Below are 19,767 nucleotides of genomic sequence, written 5' to 3' on the forward strand. Positions count from 1 at the left end.
TATTGTGAAATCAAACATCCATATATATATATCATGCCAATAAAGCATTATTTGATCATTTTGTTGATGATTCAACGTGTTATACATGTAAATGCATTCCCTGTGAAATGCTATACCCACAAGTTGCTGATTGTTGATTAAATACCTGTACAGTACCACCCATGACTTCTCCGAGTGTCTGTCGTATTATAATGTCAGCATAACCTCGTTCCTGGTTAATCACTTCAACTGCCGCACTAACCGATTCGGCCACTCCCGGGTCGCTTCTGTTTATTTCTTTTGCACCACCAGGGGGCACTGTCGGAGGCTTAATGACGACCGAGAAAAATGAGTGTAACATATTCTAGGTGATAAATCTACTAACACTAGCATTACTTTTAGTTACATAATTATCAGTATCATGACGTTACATTGTTGATAAAATTTTGACTGATTTCGTACCTTGCTAAGACAATTGCCGAAATATCAAACTATCTACGTGTATAGTAGAATGATAACTATACATTATTTATGTATTATTGAATTCGCGGCTCAGCCCTCCCGCTAAGGTAACACGAATCGCAGTATTTAGTATAATTCTGTGTGTCTCGTTCACAATTGTGTATCGTTATTGTCACTCTTTCAAAATCTTAATTACAACGTACTAAAGTATGAAAACAGAAACTAAACGTACATATGACCTCATATTGATATAACATTAAAGTATATATATAATAAATGTATACATGTAATATGAATGGCCCTACCGGTAACAAAACACAACTGTGTTCCATCACATCCGCTCTGTGATCGGGCAGCCAGTGCTTGTAAAATATCTGCGATTCGCAACGTTGTACCTGCATATAATTTATATACAATTTACATAAAACTATTGTTAAACTGACTGATATCTGTGTACGTCTTCTAGGTTCCCTTAGTGTGTAGAGTGTAGATGATAATAACTATACAGTGATATGAACTAATAACATCAGGTTTATTTGTCGGATAACACAACACAAAACAGCTTCGATCTTGTGAATATTAATTGTTATCAAATTATAAATGTAAGTTGTACATTATCAAAAATGCATATCGTCATTAGGTAAAGGAGTTTTATTCTATATTACACGCTGCATCTCCATCATTTAATTGTTCTGCTGTTTGTCACAAAACAATAAAAAAGTTAATATAATAAATGAATTAATGCATATTCAGAAAAAAAATGTGAAAAGTGATTTGAAAACAGAAAATGATTGATTTACAACCAACTAATTATTTAGCCTTTAAATAGTTCATTTATTTCAGTATAAATTCAGCGTTACAATAGTAAACAGTATTATATTTACCGGAAGTCCTTGCAATCCCTGTTCTACGGGACATTCTTTCTCTGTTGCGTTAGCATTGTCTTCAGTGTTTTTACAAACGGAGTTTGAGAGCGTGAATATTAATTTGAACATCTCGCCGCTCACGACCTGAGACAAATAACAAAAAATTAGAGTGTCCATTGTATGATATAATTGTCTCTGCAAAGTATTTGAATTTCGATATGAAACAGTGTTTTGTTTTTAGAGATGTTAATAATTTGCACTGGAAATATTTATATTGTTGAAGTTATTTTAGTTGTATATTATATGCATATAAAACATATTTCTCACAGTAGATTTCTGACATTGTTTTCTCCAAGAAAACATATTTTTGTCTTTTTCATAACATACCATTAGTGATTTTATCCCTTCTAACAACAAACCTGGACTGTGCCAGCCTCGACTTCATAAAGTGTAAGACGACGGATGTTTTCAGAATAACCCCGGTCCCAGTTGATCACGTTCACAGCTTCGTCAGCCGCTTCGGCAACAGCAGGATTACTTTTATTAATCGGCCGTTCATCACCAGGTGGCGCCTAAAAGACAAATGAATAGGTATCCAACTTTGAAGTTATTTCCCCATCGAGTTTTAGGGGGGGGGGGGGGGGGGGGGGGGGGGGGGGGGGGGGTGGGTTGAGTGATTGGTGTTTAGGTAGCCCGGATGTCAATTTCCTGTGTTGATTGGTCATTACGAGCAGTAGATTAATGATAAAAGTAATAATGTACAACCCAGCCAAGTATGGAGGGAATCCTGTCATCTACTGCACAAAAAAACACAGCATACTTAATTACAAATACATCCAATGCAAACGTTCATTTGGATTAATGGCATTACAGCATAAACTTGAAGTGGAAACAAAATCGCCATACGAACATAACAGGAGATCCAAGAGAGACCTTGGCACCCAACATCGAATGATTTTCATTGGATCTATATGAGACTGATCTTTGTTCTTCTTTTCTTCTCTTTATTCTTTCCCTCCTGATAATCATAGCATAAGTGATAACAAGGAAAGCATTTTAGAAAAAAAAACAAGCAAAAAAAACAAAGTGAAACCGTCAAAATCTAATATGGCTTCTTGTCAGCAATATTTTGTTCTGATCAGATACAAACTTAAATGGGCACACACAGGTTTATAGGAGGAACATACTAGGGAAGTTGAAGAAATATCACATCGGTACTTCTCGGGAAATAATGAAAAGAAACTCCAACTAAAACAACCGAAAATTGGAGATTTGTTTTTCCAAACAGATTCATTATTAAATGGGCACAGCCAGTGACCCAAGGGGTCCCGACATGAGAAATATCCCTCCAGTACTTTTCAAGAAATAGCAATAACAATCATCAATTTTCAAAATCAAAGTTGACCGCTTGTCAGTTTGGTTTGGTTTGGTTTATTTTGTTTAACGTCCTATTAACAGCCAATGTCATTTAAGGACGGCTCCTGTGCGTGCGACATGCATGCGTGTGGCGAGTGTGTATGTGTGTTTTGGGAGGCTGCGGTATGTTCGTGTTAAGTCTCCGTGTGATAGGCCGGAACTTTTGCCGATTTATAGTGCTACCTCACTGAAGCATGCTGCCGAAGACACCCAGCAGGACACCCCACCCGGTCACATGATACTGACAGAGGGCCGACCAGTCGTCCGTCTCCTAAAATATTGAGCGCTAAGCAGGAGCAGCAAGTACCATTTTAATGACTCTGGTATGTCTCGGCCAGGGGACAGAACCCAAAGCCTTCCTCAAAGGGACGAATGCTCAACTAAAGGCCAAATGTGACGTATTGTCAAGGGAGACATTAGGAAGAAAAAAATTGTTCAGAAAGAAAAGAAAAGATCCCAAATTTAGTCGCCTCTTACGATAATGCAAAGGGGGCAGCAGGTACAATTCTTACGCCCTACCTGCAGGGTCGCCGATCAAGCAAGACTAAAAGAATATAACTAAGGAGAAAGGAAAACGTTCGTATGGCATTTGATAAATATCCATCCAGTACAAGAATTGGATTGATTTCTTTAACGTCCTATCAACAGCTAAGGTCAAATAGTGGAAACGAGTATTGTTTATGAACAAACGGTGGACTATGGACGTATAACAGAGTGTCAAATAGGCTCTTTATTGTGTGAAAGAACAAATCGGCACATTCTTATAAATTCAGTATAAAAGATTTCAATAAAGTAAATTATATCTAAAGACTCGACAGGATTGGGAACATGGTTATCCGAAGTGATAATCTTCGGCTTTGCCAACTGAACGAAAGAAGCAATCTCCAACAGCTGGAGTGACAGGGACTGTGCGAATTGTTATATACAAGTTACATTGACCTGCATCGATCAAGAATTACCTCTACCTTATTTAACTGTCGTGTAAAAGTTGTATAGCGACCACTTACCTCACAGTGGTAGGATATGATAGCAATGGTCGTCGTTGTTTCCTTCTTTATATAGATGACAGATGTATTACAGGTGTGTAGCTGATGACAAAATCATAAAAATTACTCAGCATTGTAATCGTATCATACAGGACATACAATATAATAAAATATTCCTGCCTAAAGACTGTTTGTTATTTCGGTTATGGCATATATTTGGAAAATAACAATTGTTGGCGTATTATCTAACGCCGAAGCCTAATGTTATTGTCATGTCATCAAACCATCCTCCTGATATGCATTGGTTCGGATCGTTACGTTTGGAAAAAATGTGCATACTTTCGCTTGAGAGTAATCAAGTTGAATATATAAATATAATCACGTAATAGAAATTGCCATTCCTTGGTGTCAGTAACTATGAGAGGGGCAATATGTGTCTAAATACTTACCATAAATTGGCATACCTTGTTTTCAGTTCGAGAAGGAGACAATAACTCTATTACCTGCTTTAAATGATCATACTCCGAGATCAGTCGGTATCAGGGATAATATCTTAAAATATTTTTTATAAACTTTTATACACCTGGTCAGCGGGTATCAGGGGACAATATATCTAAATACTTGATATAAATGTCCATACCCCGTGGTCAGTACGTATGAGAGGACAGTCCTTTGAAGTGGCGTTAGCGTTGTATATACTGTTGTTACAGTATGAATTGCCGATAGTAAAGAGGAGTTGATAAATTTGACCCTCGTCTACCAGGTCCTAAAAATAAAAACAGAACGCAGCATTTACCATGTCTTACAAAATAAAACAGAATGCAACATTAACCTTTTCTTACAAAATATAATAGAATGCAGCATTTACCATGTCTTACAAAATAAAACAGAATGCAGCATTAACCTTTTCTTAGAAAATAAAATAGAATTCTGGTACTTATTGAATTATTGTCGTCTCTTGAGACGTTAAACATATATTATACCATTATTTGTTGACGCTACCGTAGCTCTCTGATTTACACATTAACACACCAAAGTCTACCTCGACTGTACCATTGACGACCTCTCCTAGTGACTCCCTGGTGATAATGTCTGCGTATCCCCTGACCTCGTTTATCTTGTTGACCACTGCATTGACAGACGCAGCGACACCAGGGTCATTTGGATTAATCGGCCTGACCGATGACGGAGGCGGCAATGGCGGAGGCTAGAAATCGAATACAGTCTTTTCATAATCTGCTGACTAAATTTATTGCTTAATATGTGTGCTATCTTTAGTTGTAATAGGTGTTGGCGTCTCATTTTTAGCTTCAAACTAGTATCTTTCATATATATGTACCTATGAAAAGCTTACTCCCCCTCGAAACAGTCATGGTCATAGGTATACTAGAGTGGGGGTCAGAAGGAATTGTGTTAGGTCAACACATTAACATAAATACAATAGGACAATATAACGTACAGACCATGACCCAGGTATACTTATCTAGCAGTCATGTGATTGTAAAATGTGTTGTCACATGGAATATTTGCCAATCATATCCTGATGGTGTAATTTTCATCAACATATTCGCACAGAGTTTGCAAAATGGCTTCGTTAATGATCCTACCTACTTCTTAAATAATTACAATATTCTACACTATTGTCATATATGTGATTATACTAGGGCCAAATAAAATAATGTGTGTTTCCGGTTCCCCGACCTACCTGGAAAAATGTGCCCGACCTGAAACATTTTTTCGTTGATTTTTCGTTTAAAAACTATTTTTTTCCGGAATTCGACCGATTTTTGTATTAGATTCTACTAGTCTTTAAAGCGCTTTACACATACGCTACGTGTAAAGCGTCTCCGTGATTCAATTCACTGACCTCGACCTTGATGGCAATGGCTTGTATACAGTAACAAAATGGCGTCTGCCGTGCTGGCATTAAAGTTTGAGAAAAACTAGCACTCACAGGAACATCGCGTAATAACAGCTTGTCCATCTACGGAATTGATTTCCGACATATTTAGATCACACCGCTCGGATCATTCAAAGACGTGTCAAGTTACAATTAGGACAAGCGTCAATTCTGACGGCGCCGGCGGATCTTTTGATGTTGGGGCAGGCCTGTCGGTAGCTGATGTTGTTGGCTTGGGTGTTAAGTTTTTAACATTCGAGTGTCGGGGAGATCCTGAAGATACGGTAGCTGAGATAGCAAGGTGAGCTGTTTGCATATATTTTCGCCTCCGCTCATTCATTAAAACATGTAAAGCGTAATATGACAGTTGAAACTATACTCCCATGTCTGTTTTGGGAATTGGAGAAACCCACAACTAAATACCAAAATATATACCAATTATACGAATGTAGACTTGCCTAGTGTCTGGCTGTTTAATATATGTGTCAATTGCAACTCCGTTTTAAAATTTGCAATATTCAATGAAATGTACAGAATTTATCAAATGAAAAGAGTTAAGTTTCCTTTTCCTGTTGTCCTTTTGTTATACCAATTTGGAAACATTTAGTATCCCTAGTGTCATTTTCAGCACACTGTATCTAATAAATTGTTCCAAAGGTATCAATATTTTCATGTGTATCTTTTGTTACATCATTGAAGAACGACAAACAACGACAATGTTCTATTTTTAGTATTATAAATCATAACTAATAAGGACAGTTTAAAGACAGACATGTTTAAAGTCTAGCATGAAGCTTCAAGTAAGTCATCACTGCGACAATCTGTTTGGCTGGAAAGTGATCTTGGCTGTCCATGAGCTGTGAAAAACACCTACGAAGTTTTAAAGTAATTATATATTAAATACACATTGATCACATGATTGGCATTGATAACCCTGTTGTACTGTTTCGAAAAGGCGATATAAAATGATTTGATAAAATAAATTTTTTTTCCTACCTACCTACCTGGATTCAAATTTCGAGGGAATAGGAAACACATATTATTTTATTTGGCCTAGGCTATGTTAGCTCAACAACGTAAGATACTTTGTACTAATGCAATTGATAAACTTCATTTGATATAAACACATCACGTGATAAATATAAGAGTATTACACAGTCAATCCGTAAAAGACAGGGTCAAATGGAATTAAATTGAGATTCACAGCTTCAGACTTGCTTATCTAATGTATACAATTTTATTGAAATCGACCACCTAGTTTAGGAGATAAATATAGACTTATATAATCATTCACCCCTGGAGGGCAACAAAAGAATATTCCCTTTCAGTGAGATGCCCATAACAGATGGATTATTTTTCTCTTTTCTTATTAACCTCTTATGTATCAGATATTGACGTTATGTGAATGCAAGGAAATGTTAAAAATTGTCGGCGTGAATTCACTGATTTATCGGCGTGACGACCAGGCATTGTTACCATGACGACAGAAAAGGCGAAGGATATGTGTAATGTTCTCAAGCCTAGGTTGATTAAGGAGATTGTGGATATCCCTATCCAGGATAAAGATAAATAGTTAATCCCCGATTACTTCCTCGGTCATTTCGCTGCATTGTTTCTATAAATCGGCAAAAGTTCCGGATTATCACAAGGATACTTAACACGAACATACCGGAGCCTCCCAAAACACACATACGCACTCACCACACGCATGGGAGGCCGTCGTTAAATGACCGTAGCTTTGATAGGACGTTAACCAAATAAAACCAAACCAATAGCTGCGGCGATCTAAAAACTTCAAAGGAGAAAATCTATAAACGGTTATAAGAATCTTTTTTTTTTCTTGATGCCAATATAATACTGAGGTTATTTATATATACAGTGTAAATGATATCTGATGTTAAATACTTGTCTATTATACTAGATATATTACCGGTATGTTCGAGCATTTATATTGCTGTATGAACCACTGATTAGGCAGCCAGTTCCTGTCCAATACTTCTGCTTCACATCTCTGTACCTGAAATAGCAGCATAAATCAGTACAAGTATATTGATATCGTTTGATCAGTCAAATAAACATAACGATGCATTTGAAAACACAGATAATACTTTAAAAAAACAAAAATAGGTCAAATATGAAACTATAAATATTGCGTGATATATATTTTTATTTTTAAAAATTTAATTTGCACTGCTTTGCTTTTGTAAATAGTAAATTATCCTTAATAGTTCTTAATATTTAATGTTTTGTCTCCTTGTAATAGCGCGGAACTGATGCCGACCTTATGATACATTCACTTGAGATAACTGGGTCCTTTTCACGTGGTCTCCTGTATATTATTGAATCAAATGTTTATTTAAAAGTATTCACTGTCAAAACGGAATCAAATGAAAGCACAGAAATACAGTGGGTAAAGGTCTCCAAAAAACCTAGATAGATTTGTCTCTTCGGTATCCTCGACAAAAAGACCATACATAACTCCCCAATACTTCAATCATTCTAACATTCTCCTAAATCATTATAAGGAAAATGATCAACGGGAAATGAAATGAAATATAATATTTGTTGACTATCCGGCAAGGTCTTATGAAAAGTCTTTTGCTGAAAGGGTTTTGCATAACTTAATCAGTTAATTATTCAAAATATTAAGTGAGAACAAAATAAAAGTAATTCTTAGAAATCCGTACTTACGGGCATTCGGCCTGGTGGTATCGGACACTGAGCCGAAGTAGCATTGAAATTCGGTTCTATGTTTTTGCAGTTTGAGTCAGCGATGGTGAATATCAGTCTAAATATGTCACCATCAGTTATCTACATAGGAATTTAAAACAGTTCAACATTATTGTTATTATGAGCGGAAATAATAATAAATTAATTGAATATTTGCATTTTATGATATAACTCCAGTTTTTACTCAACGCTGATTGTTATAAACAGCAAGCACAGGTCAACATACATTATATAGCATATGTAAGATGCGATATCCACCTACAATAACAAAGTCTGCACGAGAGGTTAATGTAGAAATAAATAAAAATGTGAACCTTGACTGAATCCAAAACATCTGCTGTGGAATATTGACCAATCAGACGCCAGTAAAAACTATTCCGTAGAGTGTAAACATGGCAGACGACAGAGACGCCTCATCTAATGTTATCGCAAACAATACACGATTTAGAAGTATTTCGGAGGATGACGTTGCTAAATCATTAAATGAAAAGGCTACAAAGAACCCTAGGAGGGCTCAAGAAACATTGAAAATTGTTCTTTGTTCTTATTCCACGGAAAAGGGTGCGGAAACGGATTTCGTACAAATGGTCTACCCTAAATTCGAAAGAAAAAGTATCAACGGAAATATTTGTTAAGACACGGGTTAAACCGCTATCTGTCGAATGCTTTCCCCGGTTTGGGCATTATTAGCGCACCCAAGTTCAAAGAAGCTAATAAGAGTATTTGAAGCAGTGTAAAAGGAATTGAAACGTGATGGGAAAGAGAGAATTTCACAAGACCCTCTGATAGACGGTGCTGATCTACACAAAATGTGCAATTATTTTGATTCGTCGTCTGACAATGTTGAATTACAACAAAAAGAGTTCGTGAACTTTGGGTGTAGGGGTCGTGAAAATATTCACGTACTACAAGTCAATGGTTTCGCAGCCAGCACAGATGCTGACGGGAAGGTTAACATCTACCTGACCGAGATGAGCTAACCAAAAACCATCAAAATGAGCCAAGCTCGACTGATTGCAGAATGTACTCAAAGCCTGGTAAGTTTCAAAATTATTGAGACTAGATAAACTTTTAACTCTGCTTATCTTGATTTGTTTTAAACATTGTACTGATAGTGTCTAAAATAGTGTTAAATTAATCAACGGGAACAAATCAAGTTCGACATGTGTCTTTGGATAATTTTCTAAGTATATATTCATTTGAAAAAAAAAAAAATGAAATATGTCCTGTAAAATCATTCTTTCAGTACAAGCGACATCTCAACTTCGACTTTTAACTCAAGTTGATTTCGGGAAATTGGGGCCTGCACTACATAAATGAAAAAGTTGATTTCGTTTTGTTTGATTTGTTTAACGTCCTATCAACAGCTAAGGTCATTTAAGCACGGCCTCCCGTGCGTGCAATATACATGCGTGTGGTGAAAAGGTTGAGACTCAAGATACTTTGAAATTATAATAGTGAACAATCTAATGCATTGTTACGGTCAGCGAACCACCTAGTCATATGAGGATTGATATTGATGAGACACCGACAGCAAGTAATATGGGGTGGAATGTTGATAAGACACTGATCAATATCCAGTCATTTGAGTATGGATATTGATAATAAACCGCCAACCTAGCATGTGCATTACTTACTTACAGATGGAATTGTACGTTACTATTGTAAAGAATAATAATTTTACTTTGCTCGCATGTGATTATCGCTATAATCGCGACGAAATACCCCGTGATAATACCAGACACAAGCAACACATTTTGTTAAAGAGTTAGATCACTATTGGATACACGATGGTATGGTATCGTATCTGTCATCAGTTACATTGGTATGGACATTGTATGGATAAAATTTTGAAATCGATTACGGTATCACAACAATAAAATGGTCAGAATATTATAAAAGAACTCGCGTGAGTCACCAAAATAAAGTTATACTGTATCAAAACAAAATAAAGTTATACTGTATCACAACAAAATAAAGTTATACTGCATCACAACAAAATAAAGTTATACTGTATCACAACAAAATAAAGTTATACTGTATTACAACAAAATATAGTTATACTGTATCACAACAAAATAAAGTTATACTGTATCACAACAAAATAAAGTTATACTGCATCACAACAAAATAAAGTTATTCTGCATCACAACAAAATAAAGTTATACTGCATCACAACAAAATAAAGTTATACTGTATCACAACAAAATATATTAAGCTTAACACCTGCACTGTTCCGCCTTCTAATTCATCCAGAATCCGTCGGAAGGTGTCGTTCGAGTAGCCTCGGTCATAGTTGATGATAGATATAGCAGCTTCTGCTGATCGTATGACGTCAGTACTGTTTTTATTTGGGATAGGTCTTTGATCCCCCGGAGGAGGAGGCTATGCATGAAAAAATATAATTTAAAAATAATAATTTGAGAACTCTTTACTTATTTGTTTTTAAAAATGAGTCATAGATGAGGGGTTGTTGTCATTTGAAATATGTTATTGATCGCATTTCAATAAACAGCAAGCGAAGAAAATTATCTGATTGGTTACTGAAATCCAGTGAAATCATCAGAAAAAAGACACATATTAAAGTACAGTGCGTCAACTGTACACAACTTTTAAGTTTGATTATGTAGTTTTTGGCACTGTGGATGTTTACGATCAGAATGTACAACTGTACTACATCACCATTTGATTGATTTTTTTTTTCGAATACTGATATTTTTAATGACAAACTGCAGGTCAACTCCTGGGTACTTAACACATGATTTGTTATTGTGTACATGTGTTGTATTACTGCAGTAAATCACAGTCAGTCACAATAGAATAACAATGGACGTGGCCAATCTGTTGTATGTATAGATCGTTGTTATTAGTGTTACATTTTTAACGATCAATCACCACATAACATGTCATATGGACTAATAAATGACGGGAAAGGGGTACTAAACGAAACAATATCAATAACAAACATTTGTAAAAATACGTTGGTACACATTGTGTACACATTGTGTACAAACTTTGAAAAAATAAATGTGGCTATGGTAAGTCATATCGTGTGGTAAAGACAGGCGGCCTTGAGATAATTTTATATGTCAACATATTAACCTGTTGAAATTTGTTCGGTATAACCACTGTGCTGCTTTCTGCAAAAAAAAAGCACGGAGTGGGGTAAACTCAAATTGTCTCATGGATATTCAAAATCTTTTATGGTCACTTTATATTAAGATCCCAATTCACCGTGTGATTTATTTATTTTGAACTGTATATCACATTGGATAAAATCAAACATTTATCCACTTAAATAAATCAATTGTAATGAACATTAGAATCATATATATTCTGTTTTTATTAAATGCTTGGAAAGAGAAAAACAAATAAAAACAACATATATTCGCAATAAAGCATCCCACTGAATTATCTTCGCTCTAATTGTTTCAGCACATTGTTTTGCTATGGTAGATATGGTCGAAAGGTCGATTCACTATAATTCTTACCCTCTTTTCAACATGATTTATGGTATGTCAAAATAGGTACATTATTATGTATTATTATCCTAATTAGAAAGAATTAAGATTTTAATATTTTGAGAAATACTCAAAGGTGTCGATCATTTGTTTCATGTTTTTGTCGTGTACCACCATGCATGGGAAAGGTTTGTCTCGCTCCTTTAACACTGCTCGTTCCTAAATCGCATACAATGGCACCAAAAGTTTAGAATATTTATCTGATCGACACCAAAAAATGGCACCCATGGTGTAATTATATCTAAGTACCGCCAACAAACGACAAACACGGTGTAGAAATCTTATCTGATTAACATCAATAATCGACACCAACGGTATATCTAATTAACACCAGAAAATGACCCTTGGGTTTAAATATATCTAACTAACACCATAAATGGCACCCACGGTACAGAAATATATCTAGTTGACACCAAGAAACACCAACGGTACAGAAATGACATCTAATTAACATTGATACATAATACTTTTGATTTTGTTTAACTATAATCATAACCTATATGTAGAACTATTGCACGGCTTAAATGACTATTGCACGGTCACATGCGAACTATAAAACACTGGTGACGTTTCGGAATTTAGTCCTACCCTTTCAAGCGTCTTAGTCACTCAGATGTCAACACTGCAAGACGACAGTCATGATGACTTTTAGGCCTACAGGAAAGAGTCGATGTTTAGGTGGTTATATGTGTGTTTTAGTGCTTATGTAAAAACTACATAAATCATTGGCGGCCTCGTGCAATAGAACATACATAATGTAGGTCGATTACCAGTACATCGTGTCAAATAGTCTGGACAAATAAACAGGTACCCCGAGACATATTCATATACTAACAATCGAAAACGTATTTGACATAGACAGAAAGTAACGTACCTTATATATTATTTCATCTTAGATTAAAAAGACACCGAAAGAAGCTCAAACGTTTCGTATAAGAATACACTAGCATATTCTTGTTTCCAATAGATTATTATTACTTTCTTTTGTCAGAGATGTACCACATTTGAATAAGACATTGGATATCTTGTATGACAATGCCTACCTCGCAGTTATAATCCGTTACATTGCACATCGGCTGATACCAGTGTTTATATAACACTGTTGCGTTGCAATTCCGTTGCTGAAAATATAACAAATTTATACATTTCAAATCAATAAATAACAACAATCGGGCATTTGAAAATAAAAAGTGATATACGTTTATAATTGACACCGCTTCGTGATGAAATGTGGATATTTGATGCATTATATCAAGCTTATTTTGTTTAATAGAAATTAATTCAGCAAATACTTGAAACAGCTGTAAGATAATTTGTCGATTAACACTGGTACGTTACCTTCATGTCAGGGTGAAGTAGCGGACAATCTGAGGATGAGGCGTTCCAATTGTTTATACTATTGTTACAGACGGAATCCCCGACTGTAAACTGGAGACGGTATATATTTCCATCGGTAATCTACAACATAGAATACGATATCGACCTCGACAATGCATGTTCCTTACTCTTCGGAATGTTAGTGTTTGACGTTCGCAACGAACGGGTTTGGTTTCGTATTGTTCAAGTCCTATGAAGAGCATTGGCCAGCTAAATACTTTCTCCTCTTGGAAGACTGTGTGCGTGTTGTGTGTATGTGTATGCTTAGGAAAGTATTATGTTCATGAAAGTAACTTTAATATAGCTAATTATAGTAGCCATATGTCTTAAATAATCTAATAATGTTGATGACAGAGAGACATATTCAACAAAACAACATCAATTAACAAAATATGTATAATAAAAATGCAGCTACACTCATATTAAATTCAAGATGACAAATGTAGTTAGTCTTATCGAACGACATACGGCCAGTAATTGAGTCTGGTTTGGCTTATTAATGTTTAATATCCTTGCAACATCTAAGGATATTACACGACGATCTCCCATGTGTGCGTCATGCATGCGTGTGTGACAAGTACGTATGTGTTTTTGGGTTAAGTCTCGTTGTGATAGTCCGAAACGTATGACGATTTATAGTGAATGAGACTTGCTCGTTTTGTGTAAAGAGTTGGTTGATTCCATCAGATCCAAGAACGAACAAAGGCCGAACAGAAAAAAGAGTCGCCTCATACAACGTTCATAGCGATACCGGTCATATTCTTCCCCTTCCCCTGTTCCTGTGAAATGCATATTTACACATGGTTTGCTACAGTTATTTCCTGTCCTCGTTTAAAGTTGGGCCATAGCATTCACAGCAATGTTAATCCGATCTGAGTTTGCGATTGTCTAAAGTTGGTAAAAAGTAATATAAAATCCTACCCGACCTGATTACAATTGTGACATACCTGGACTGTGCCGTCAGATAACTCGCCGAATGAAACTCTTGTTATTATGTCGGCATATCCCCGTCTTCTGTTCAGGGTATTGACAACATCATGGACAGATATTGCAACACCAGGGTCACTCTTGTTTATTGGCATTTCCTCGCCAGGCGGCGTAGGCTAGGTAAATAAGGAGCTGAATACAATGCTTGGATATATTACTTAAAGCGCTCAAAGTTATGCGTCAATTGATAAACAAAACATAAAGCTTTTTAACACCCAAAATTCGGGATTAAAATGAAGATTGAGTGCGCCAGAAGTTTCATGCTGATGTTAATTATGTTCGAATTATTTGTTTTGATCAACGTATCACTCTGGAAATGGCACGCTTGCAGTGTATCCTCATATCTTTATTAATTTATATAACAACGTTCTTTTGACAGATCACGTTAAAAAAAATGTTTCGCGATAAACGTATATAAGAACAACTGCATAATAAATTAACCGTGAAACGAAACTAAAACAGTTATATGGACGATCTTAACAATCAATAGTATGTTTGAGGTTTTCCGAAATCGATAAAACGATGTTTAACCTTTAAATGTCTTTACCTGTATATCGACACAGTCATACGACAGAACGTCTATGCCTGGATCTTCCCAAGTATTGTAAATGACGGCAGTTTGGCATCGCTTTCTCTATTGATTTAAAAAGCATTAAACCCATCAAAACAGTATACATAATCATATATAGAATGACAAACAACTAAAATATATTATTTCATAAAAAGACCACGCATGTTTCTTAACGCAACTTTATTGTCGTTGATCATGTTTTTTTGGTTTTGTTTTTTTAATATGTTGGTGATTTCAGAAAAAATACTACAAGTAGATACATATATAACAAATCCATCAGAAAATAAAACTAATTCTAACAAGAATAATACATTTAATAAACGTTTCGGTTACTGTAGTATATTAACATTCGATTATTAAACAAAAAAAAAAATTCCTCTATCATCTTTTCATTTCCTATTTAGTAAAACATCTTACCGTCCCCGGCGATAGTACCGCACACTCATTTGACGTTTTGTTTTCATTTGCCTCTGTGTTCGAGCATACAGAATCGGCAATTATCAAGCGAAGTCTAAACATCCATCCATCGACGACCTTAAGCAACATGATAATGTTTATTTATAAATTCTTACTTACAATGTATATATAAATAATCATTATGCGCCTTATTAACCACTTTAATGGCGAGAACAATAAGAATCTGTTTCGTTTCATTTAATGTGTTTTAACGTCCTATCAACAGATATGGTCATTTAAAGACAACCTCCCCTCAACAGATATGGTCATTTAAAGACAACCTCCCCTATGTGCGAAATGCATGTGCGAGATGTATGTGTGCGTACTTTGGGAGGCTAATGAATTCTACAATAATTGAACGAGTCAACACATAAATGTTTGATTTAAACACACATATATATAACAAAATATTTTAATCCATGATAAAAGCTTTAGGATGTCGAACAAATAACGCTTTTGATTAAGATTTACTTCAAAATAAGTATGTTGATTGAAAAATATACCAATAACTGACCTGCACCGTCCCGTTTTCTATGGTCTGGCAAATTTGTCTTGGTATTTTATCGGAAAACCCTCGATCTCGATTTATGATGTCAACAACTACATCCACCGACGCGTGCAATTTTGGGTCACTCGTATTGACGGGGACTTGGTGTCCAGGTGGCTCCACCTACCATGTTCCAAAAATATACACGTTTAGCTATCAGTAATTTCATGCTGCAAGGCAGTCATTAATGGTAATTTAGACAATCAGACAGGTAGGTATCATAGATTTGAAAGTCCTTACCAATACTAATATCTTAAAACTCACCTGTGATTGTACGCCATTGACAATAGTTAATGTTATACAAAGGAAACCAAGAGTTAGGAAGGCACATGTCGCCATGGCTTTTCGGTCGGCCGTCACTGTTAGAAAGGTATCTCTGTTATAACTCGTCCTTATCTACACTTTAGGCTGACCTTATCAAACCCCGGCTTGACTATCGATAGAACGTGATTTTAATGTAGTCTTTATCTGTCGGCGAGTATACAAACAGGATGACAGTTAAAACAGTGTCCGTGTAGGTAGGGCGAAATAACTGTACCTTTGTTTTACATACATGATTAGAAGGGCTGATGTTGGAATATATATCCCTGTTTTCTCTTTTTTAATCAACAGATGTGTCATAAACTGTGCAAACCCTGCATTGGTTACAGCGTGATATACATGCAGACCATGTTTTCCCCTTCTTTGAGAAATGTTGCGGTTTTTGACCTTTGAATTTAGCTTATGCTTTCAGAGAGACGTTATGAAATAGACTATTGGGTGTAAACAAGTATATACAACCAGCACACCACATTTTCATAATAATGGTCCGAAGTAGATTTTTATGGTAATTCCTCGACAAAGCACTGTAGGTGGCATTAGTTTGAAAAACATCGTCTTTAAAGGGGCATTACTTCGTTGGAACGCACGATATGTGTTATATATTAATTAGGATTTATGAATAAAAGTTGCTTACACTCATATTTCTGATTGAATGTGATGGAACAAATATCATATTTGTACAGAAAAAAATAATCCGCAAAAGTCTGCCGCCCTGCATCCGAACTAGAATATTCAGCCACGCCTCCTACGCTTCATTTAGATATCATGTGACACCATCAATTCGTCAAATATTACACCAGTTCGGTAAAAAGCACATCCTTTGCTCCGTTGCTATCTTTCCTTTATGTCAGAACAGAGATCAGGCGTTTCATTAGATTAGACTATTCACCCGTAGCAAGAAATTCAGATATTTGTTTCAAGTCGTTGTTGGCGTTGATGCAAGCAGACGATATCATAATAAGAACCTTACTCAATTAACCTTATGTACATATCCACATGTAAGGGATAAACATATTGCCGTATAAGTAAACAGGCAATATCTCTCTAATGCTTTCAGTAAAGGCTAGTTTATTTTACAAAATGTTAATTTCAATTACTCTTTTATTTTAGCGCTTTATGTTTTAAATCTTAACGTCGTTAACGTCATGATTTTCTAGAGATTTTGCCAAAAATGTATGGCTGTGACTAAAATCATCGTTGAATATGTCAAAACTCTTGCTTTCGATTTGGAAGATGAAACTTTGGTTTGGTTCATTTTGTTTTACGTCCTATTAACAGCTAAGGTCATTTAAGATGAAACATGGATGGATTGCGACCCATGTCTACAAAATAAATCAATGATCAACACATCGAATTTTATTTTCATATTAAAAGAGACAAGAGGCCCATGGGCCTTAACGGTCACCTGATTTTTGAAATATTTCAGTAAATTTGAATGAAAGAATGAATTTCAAAACAAATAAAACAAATGATAGTCAAAAATGTGATTTCCCTATAACTATAGTAAAGTTTATCCCCTCCCATGGGGCAAACGCGAGAACCCAGGGCTAGGAAATTCACAATTATGGTAAAGCACCTTAAGACCCTTCGATCTGTGAAGAGTATTTAATTCTACCTTATTTGGGTTGTAAGAAGAAGATTTTTGAAATTTCAGTTAATTTGACCCTTTTTGGCCCCGCCCATCAGCCCCTGGGGGTCAGTCAGGGCCAACATGTACATCAAACTGTCATCCCAAGCTGATAACGTTAACGAAGTTAGAATGAAAATAAAAATCCAACAAATAATAGTCAAAAATGTGATTTCCCTATATAAACTATAGTAAAGTTTACCCCCTACCCAGGGGCAAACGTGAGACCCCAGGGTCATGAAATTCACAATTTTGGTAAAGCATCATAAGACCCCTTCATCTATGAAGAGTATTTGATTCTAACATATCTGAGAGTAGAGAAGAAGATTTTTGAAATTTTAGTCAATTTGACCCTTTTTGGCCCCGCCCACCAGCCCCTGGGGGTCAACCAGGGCCAACATGTACAATAACATCAAACTGTTATCCTATGCTGATAATTTGAACCAAGTTAGAATAAATTCCAATAGAAATCCTACAAATAATAGTCAAAAATGTGATTTCCCTATATAAACTATAGTAAAGTGTACCCCCTACCCAGGGGCAAACGTGAGACCCCAGGGTCATGAAATTCACAATTTTGGTAAAGCACCTTAAGAGCCTTCCATCTATGAAGAGTATTTGATTCTAATATATCTGAGAGTAGAGAAGATTTTTGAAATTTCAGTCAATTTGACCCTTTTTGGCCCCGCCTACCAGCCCCTGGGGGTCAACCAGGGCCAACATGTACATACCATCAAACTGCCATCCCATGCTGATAATTTGAACCAAGTTAGAATTTATTCCAATAGATATCCAACAAATAATAGTCAAAAATGTGATTTCCCTATATAAACTATAGTAAAGTTTACCCCCTCCCCAGGGGCAAACGTGAGACCCCAGGGTCATGAAATTCACAATCTTGGTAAAGCACCTTAAGACCCTTCCATCCATGAAAAGTATTTGATTCTACCATATCTGAGAGTAGAGAAGAAGATTTTTGAAATTTTAGTCAATTTGACCCTTTTTGGCCCCGCCCCTCAGGCCCCTGGGGGGTGGGGACCATATAATTCACAATTTTGGTTCACCCTCAGCCATGGAAGCTTCCTGTAAAATTTCATTGAATTTAGTTCAGCAGTTTTTAAGAAGAAGTTGAAAATGTAAATTGTTTACGACGCACGACGCACGACGGACGACGCACGACGCCGGACAAAAGGCGATTGCAATAGGTCAACTGAGACTTCGTCTCAGGTGACCTAATAAAAGCCATTCCAAAAGATCAGATGATTGACCAATCAAGCACTCTTATTCATCATGTTATGTATGGCTTGAAAGCTCTTAGGGAGGAATTATTTAAAAAATATATATAACTTCCAAAAAGGGATATCGTAGAAGGCGATGATAGAGGCTACAAAAACAGGTGCAGCTTCAGTTCCGAAGCTCCTAAAAGACTGTGTCTGAACGCTCGCCCATGATAATATACCCCAAATATATTTGAGGTTGCCAATTAGGCGTTGATGGACAGAATTTGCTTCTCGAAAGATTCCAACGTCCGTTTAATGTGACAAATCGTATCGTCGTTACATCTTGATTTTCTGGAGATCATTCGAAAAGTCTTTATTTTTCAAATGTTTTTTTTTAGTCTGCGTTAAGCGACAAAAATGGTTGAATATGTCAAAAATATCAATGCAGAATAATTTGGAACGGAATTACATAGGCTTAGTCTGATGTCCAGTCAATTTAACATAATGCAAGTCAATAACATTTTGTTGAATTTGAAATTGAACTCGGAGGATGAGGCATGGATGGACTGCGCGAAACCAAAAGGTAAAATTCAATAGAATAGTTTTGTTTAGTTGTGTATTATTTAATGTCCTATCGACGGCTAGGGGAAAAAATAAAAAAAAAAAATAAACGAAACATGTAGAAATGTAGATATATATATATATAAATCCAAAAGTGGTTATGGTTACTCAAATCTTGTGACACAGACTAATAACTTTTAGAAAGTTCAAATTTTGTTTATACTACCAGACCTTACCTCA

General features: G+C 35.8%; 1 protein-coding gene across 1 annotated transcript in view; it reads right to left on the minus strand.

The window, feature by feature from the left end:
* LOC117345024 overlaps positions 1-16,162 on the minus strand; it is a 28,477-nt gene extending 12,315 nt beyond the window's left edge. The window contains exons 1-17 of the mRNA XM_033907951.1: positions 16,063-16,162; positions 15,766-15,921; positions 15,213-15,329; positions 14,772-14,858; positions 14,185-14,340; positions 13,199-13,318; positions 12,904-12,981; positions 10,566-10,724; positions 8,301-8,420; positions 7,540-7,626; positions 4,752-4,916; positions 4,350-4,475; positions 3,731-3,811; positions 1,727-1,879; positions 1,326-1,451; positions 747-836; positions 146-307 (exon numbers count right to left, since the gene is read on the minus strand). Coding sequence (XP_033763842.1) covers positions 146-307; positions 747-836; positions 1,326-1,451; positions 1,727-1,879; positions 3,731-3,811; positions 4,350-4,475; positions 4,752-4,916; positions 7,540-7,626; positions 8,301-8,420; positions 10,566-10,724; positions 12,904-12,981; positions 13,199-13,318; positions 14,185-14,340; positions 14,772-14,858; positions 15,213-15,329; positions 15,766-15,921; positions 16,063-16,137 — 2,058 coding nt within the window. The 5' untranslated portion in view covers positions 16,138-16,162. The remainder of the gene's footprint in view (positions 1-145; positions 308-746; positions 837-1,325; positions 1,452-1,726; positions 1,880-3,730; positions 3,812-4,349; positions 4,476-4,751; positions 4,917-7,539; positions 7,627-8,300; positions 8,421-10,565; positions 10,725-12,903; positions 12,982-13,198; positions 13,319-14,184; positions 14,341-14,771; positions 14,859-15,212; positions 15,330-15,765; positions 15,922-16,062) is intronic.
* Positions 16,163-19,767: the final 3,605 nt, after the last annotated feature.

This window comes from Pecten maximus, chromosome 16, assembly GCF_902652985.1.
Source record: "Pecten maximus chromosome 16, xPecMax1.1, whole genome shotgun sequence".
NCBI lineage: Eukaryota > Metazoa > Mollusca > Bivalvia > Pectinida > Pectinidae > Pecten > Pecten maximus.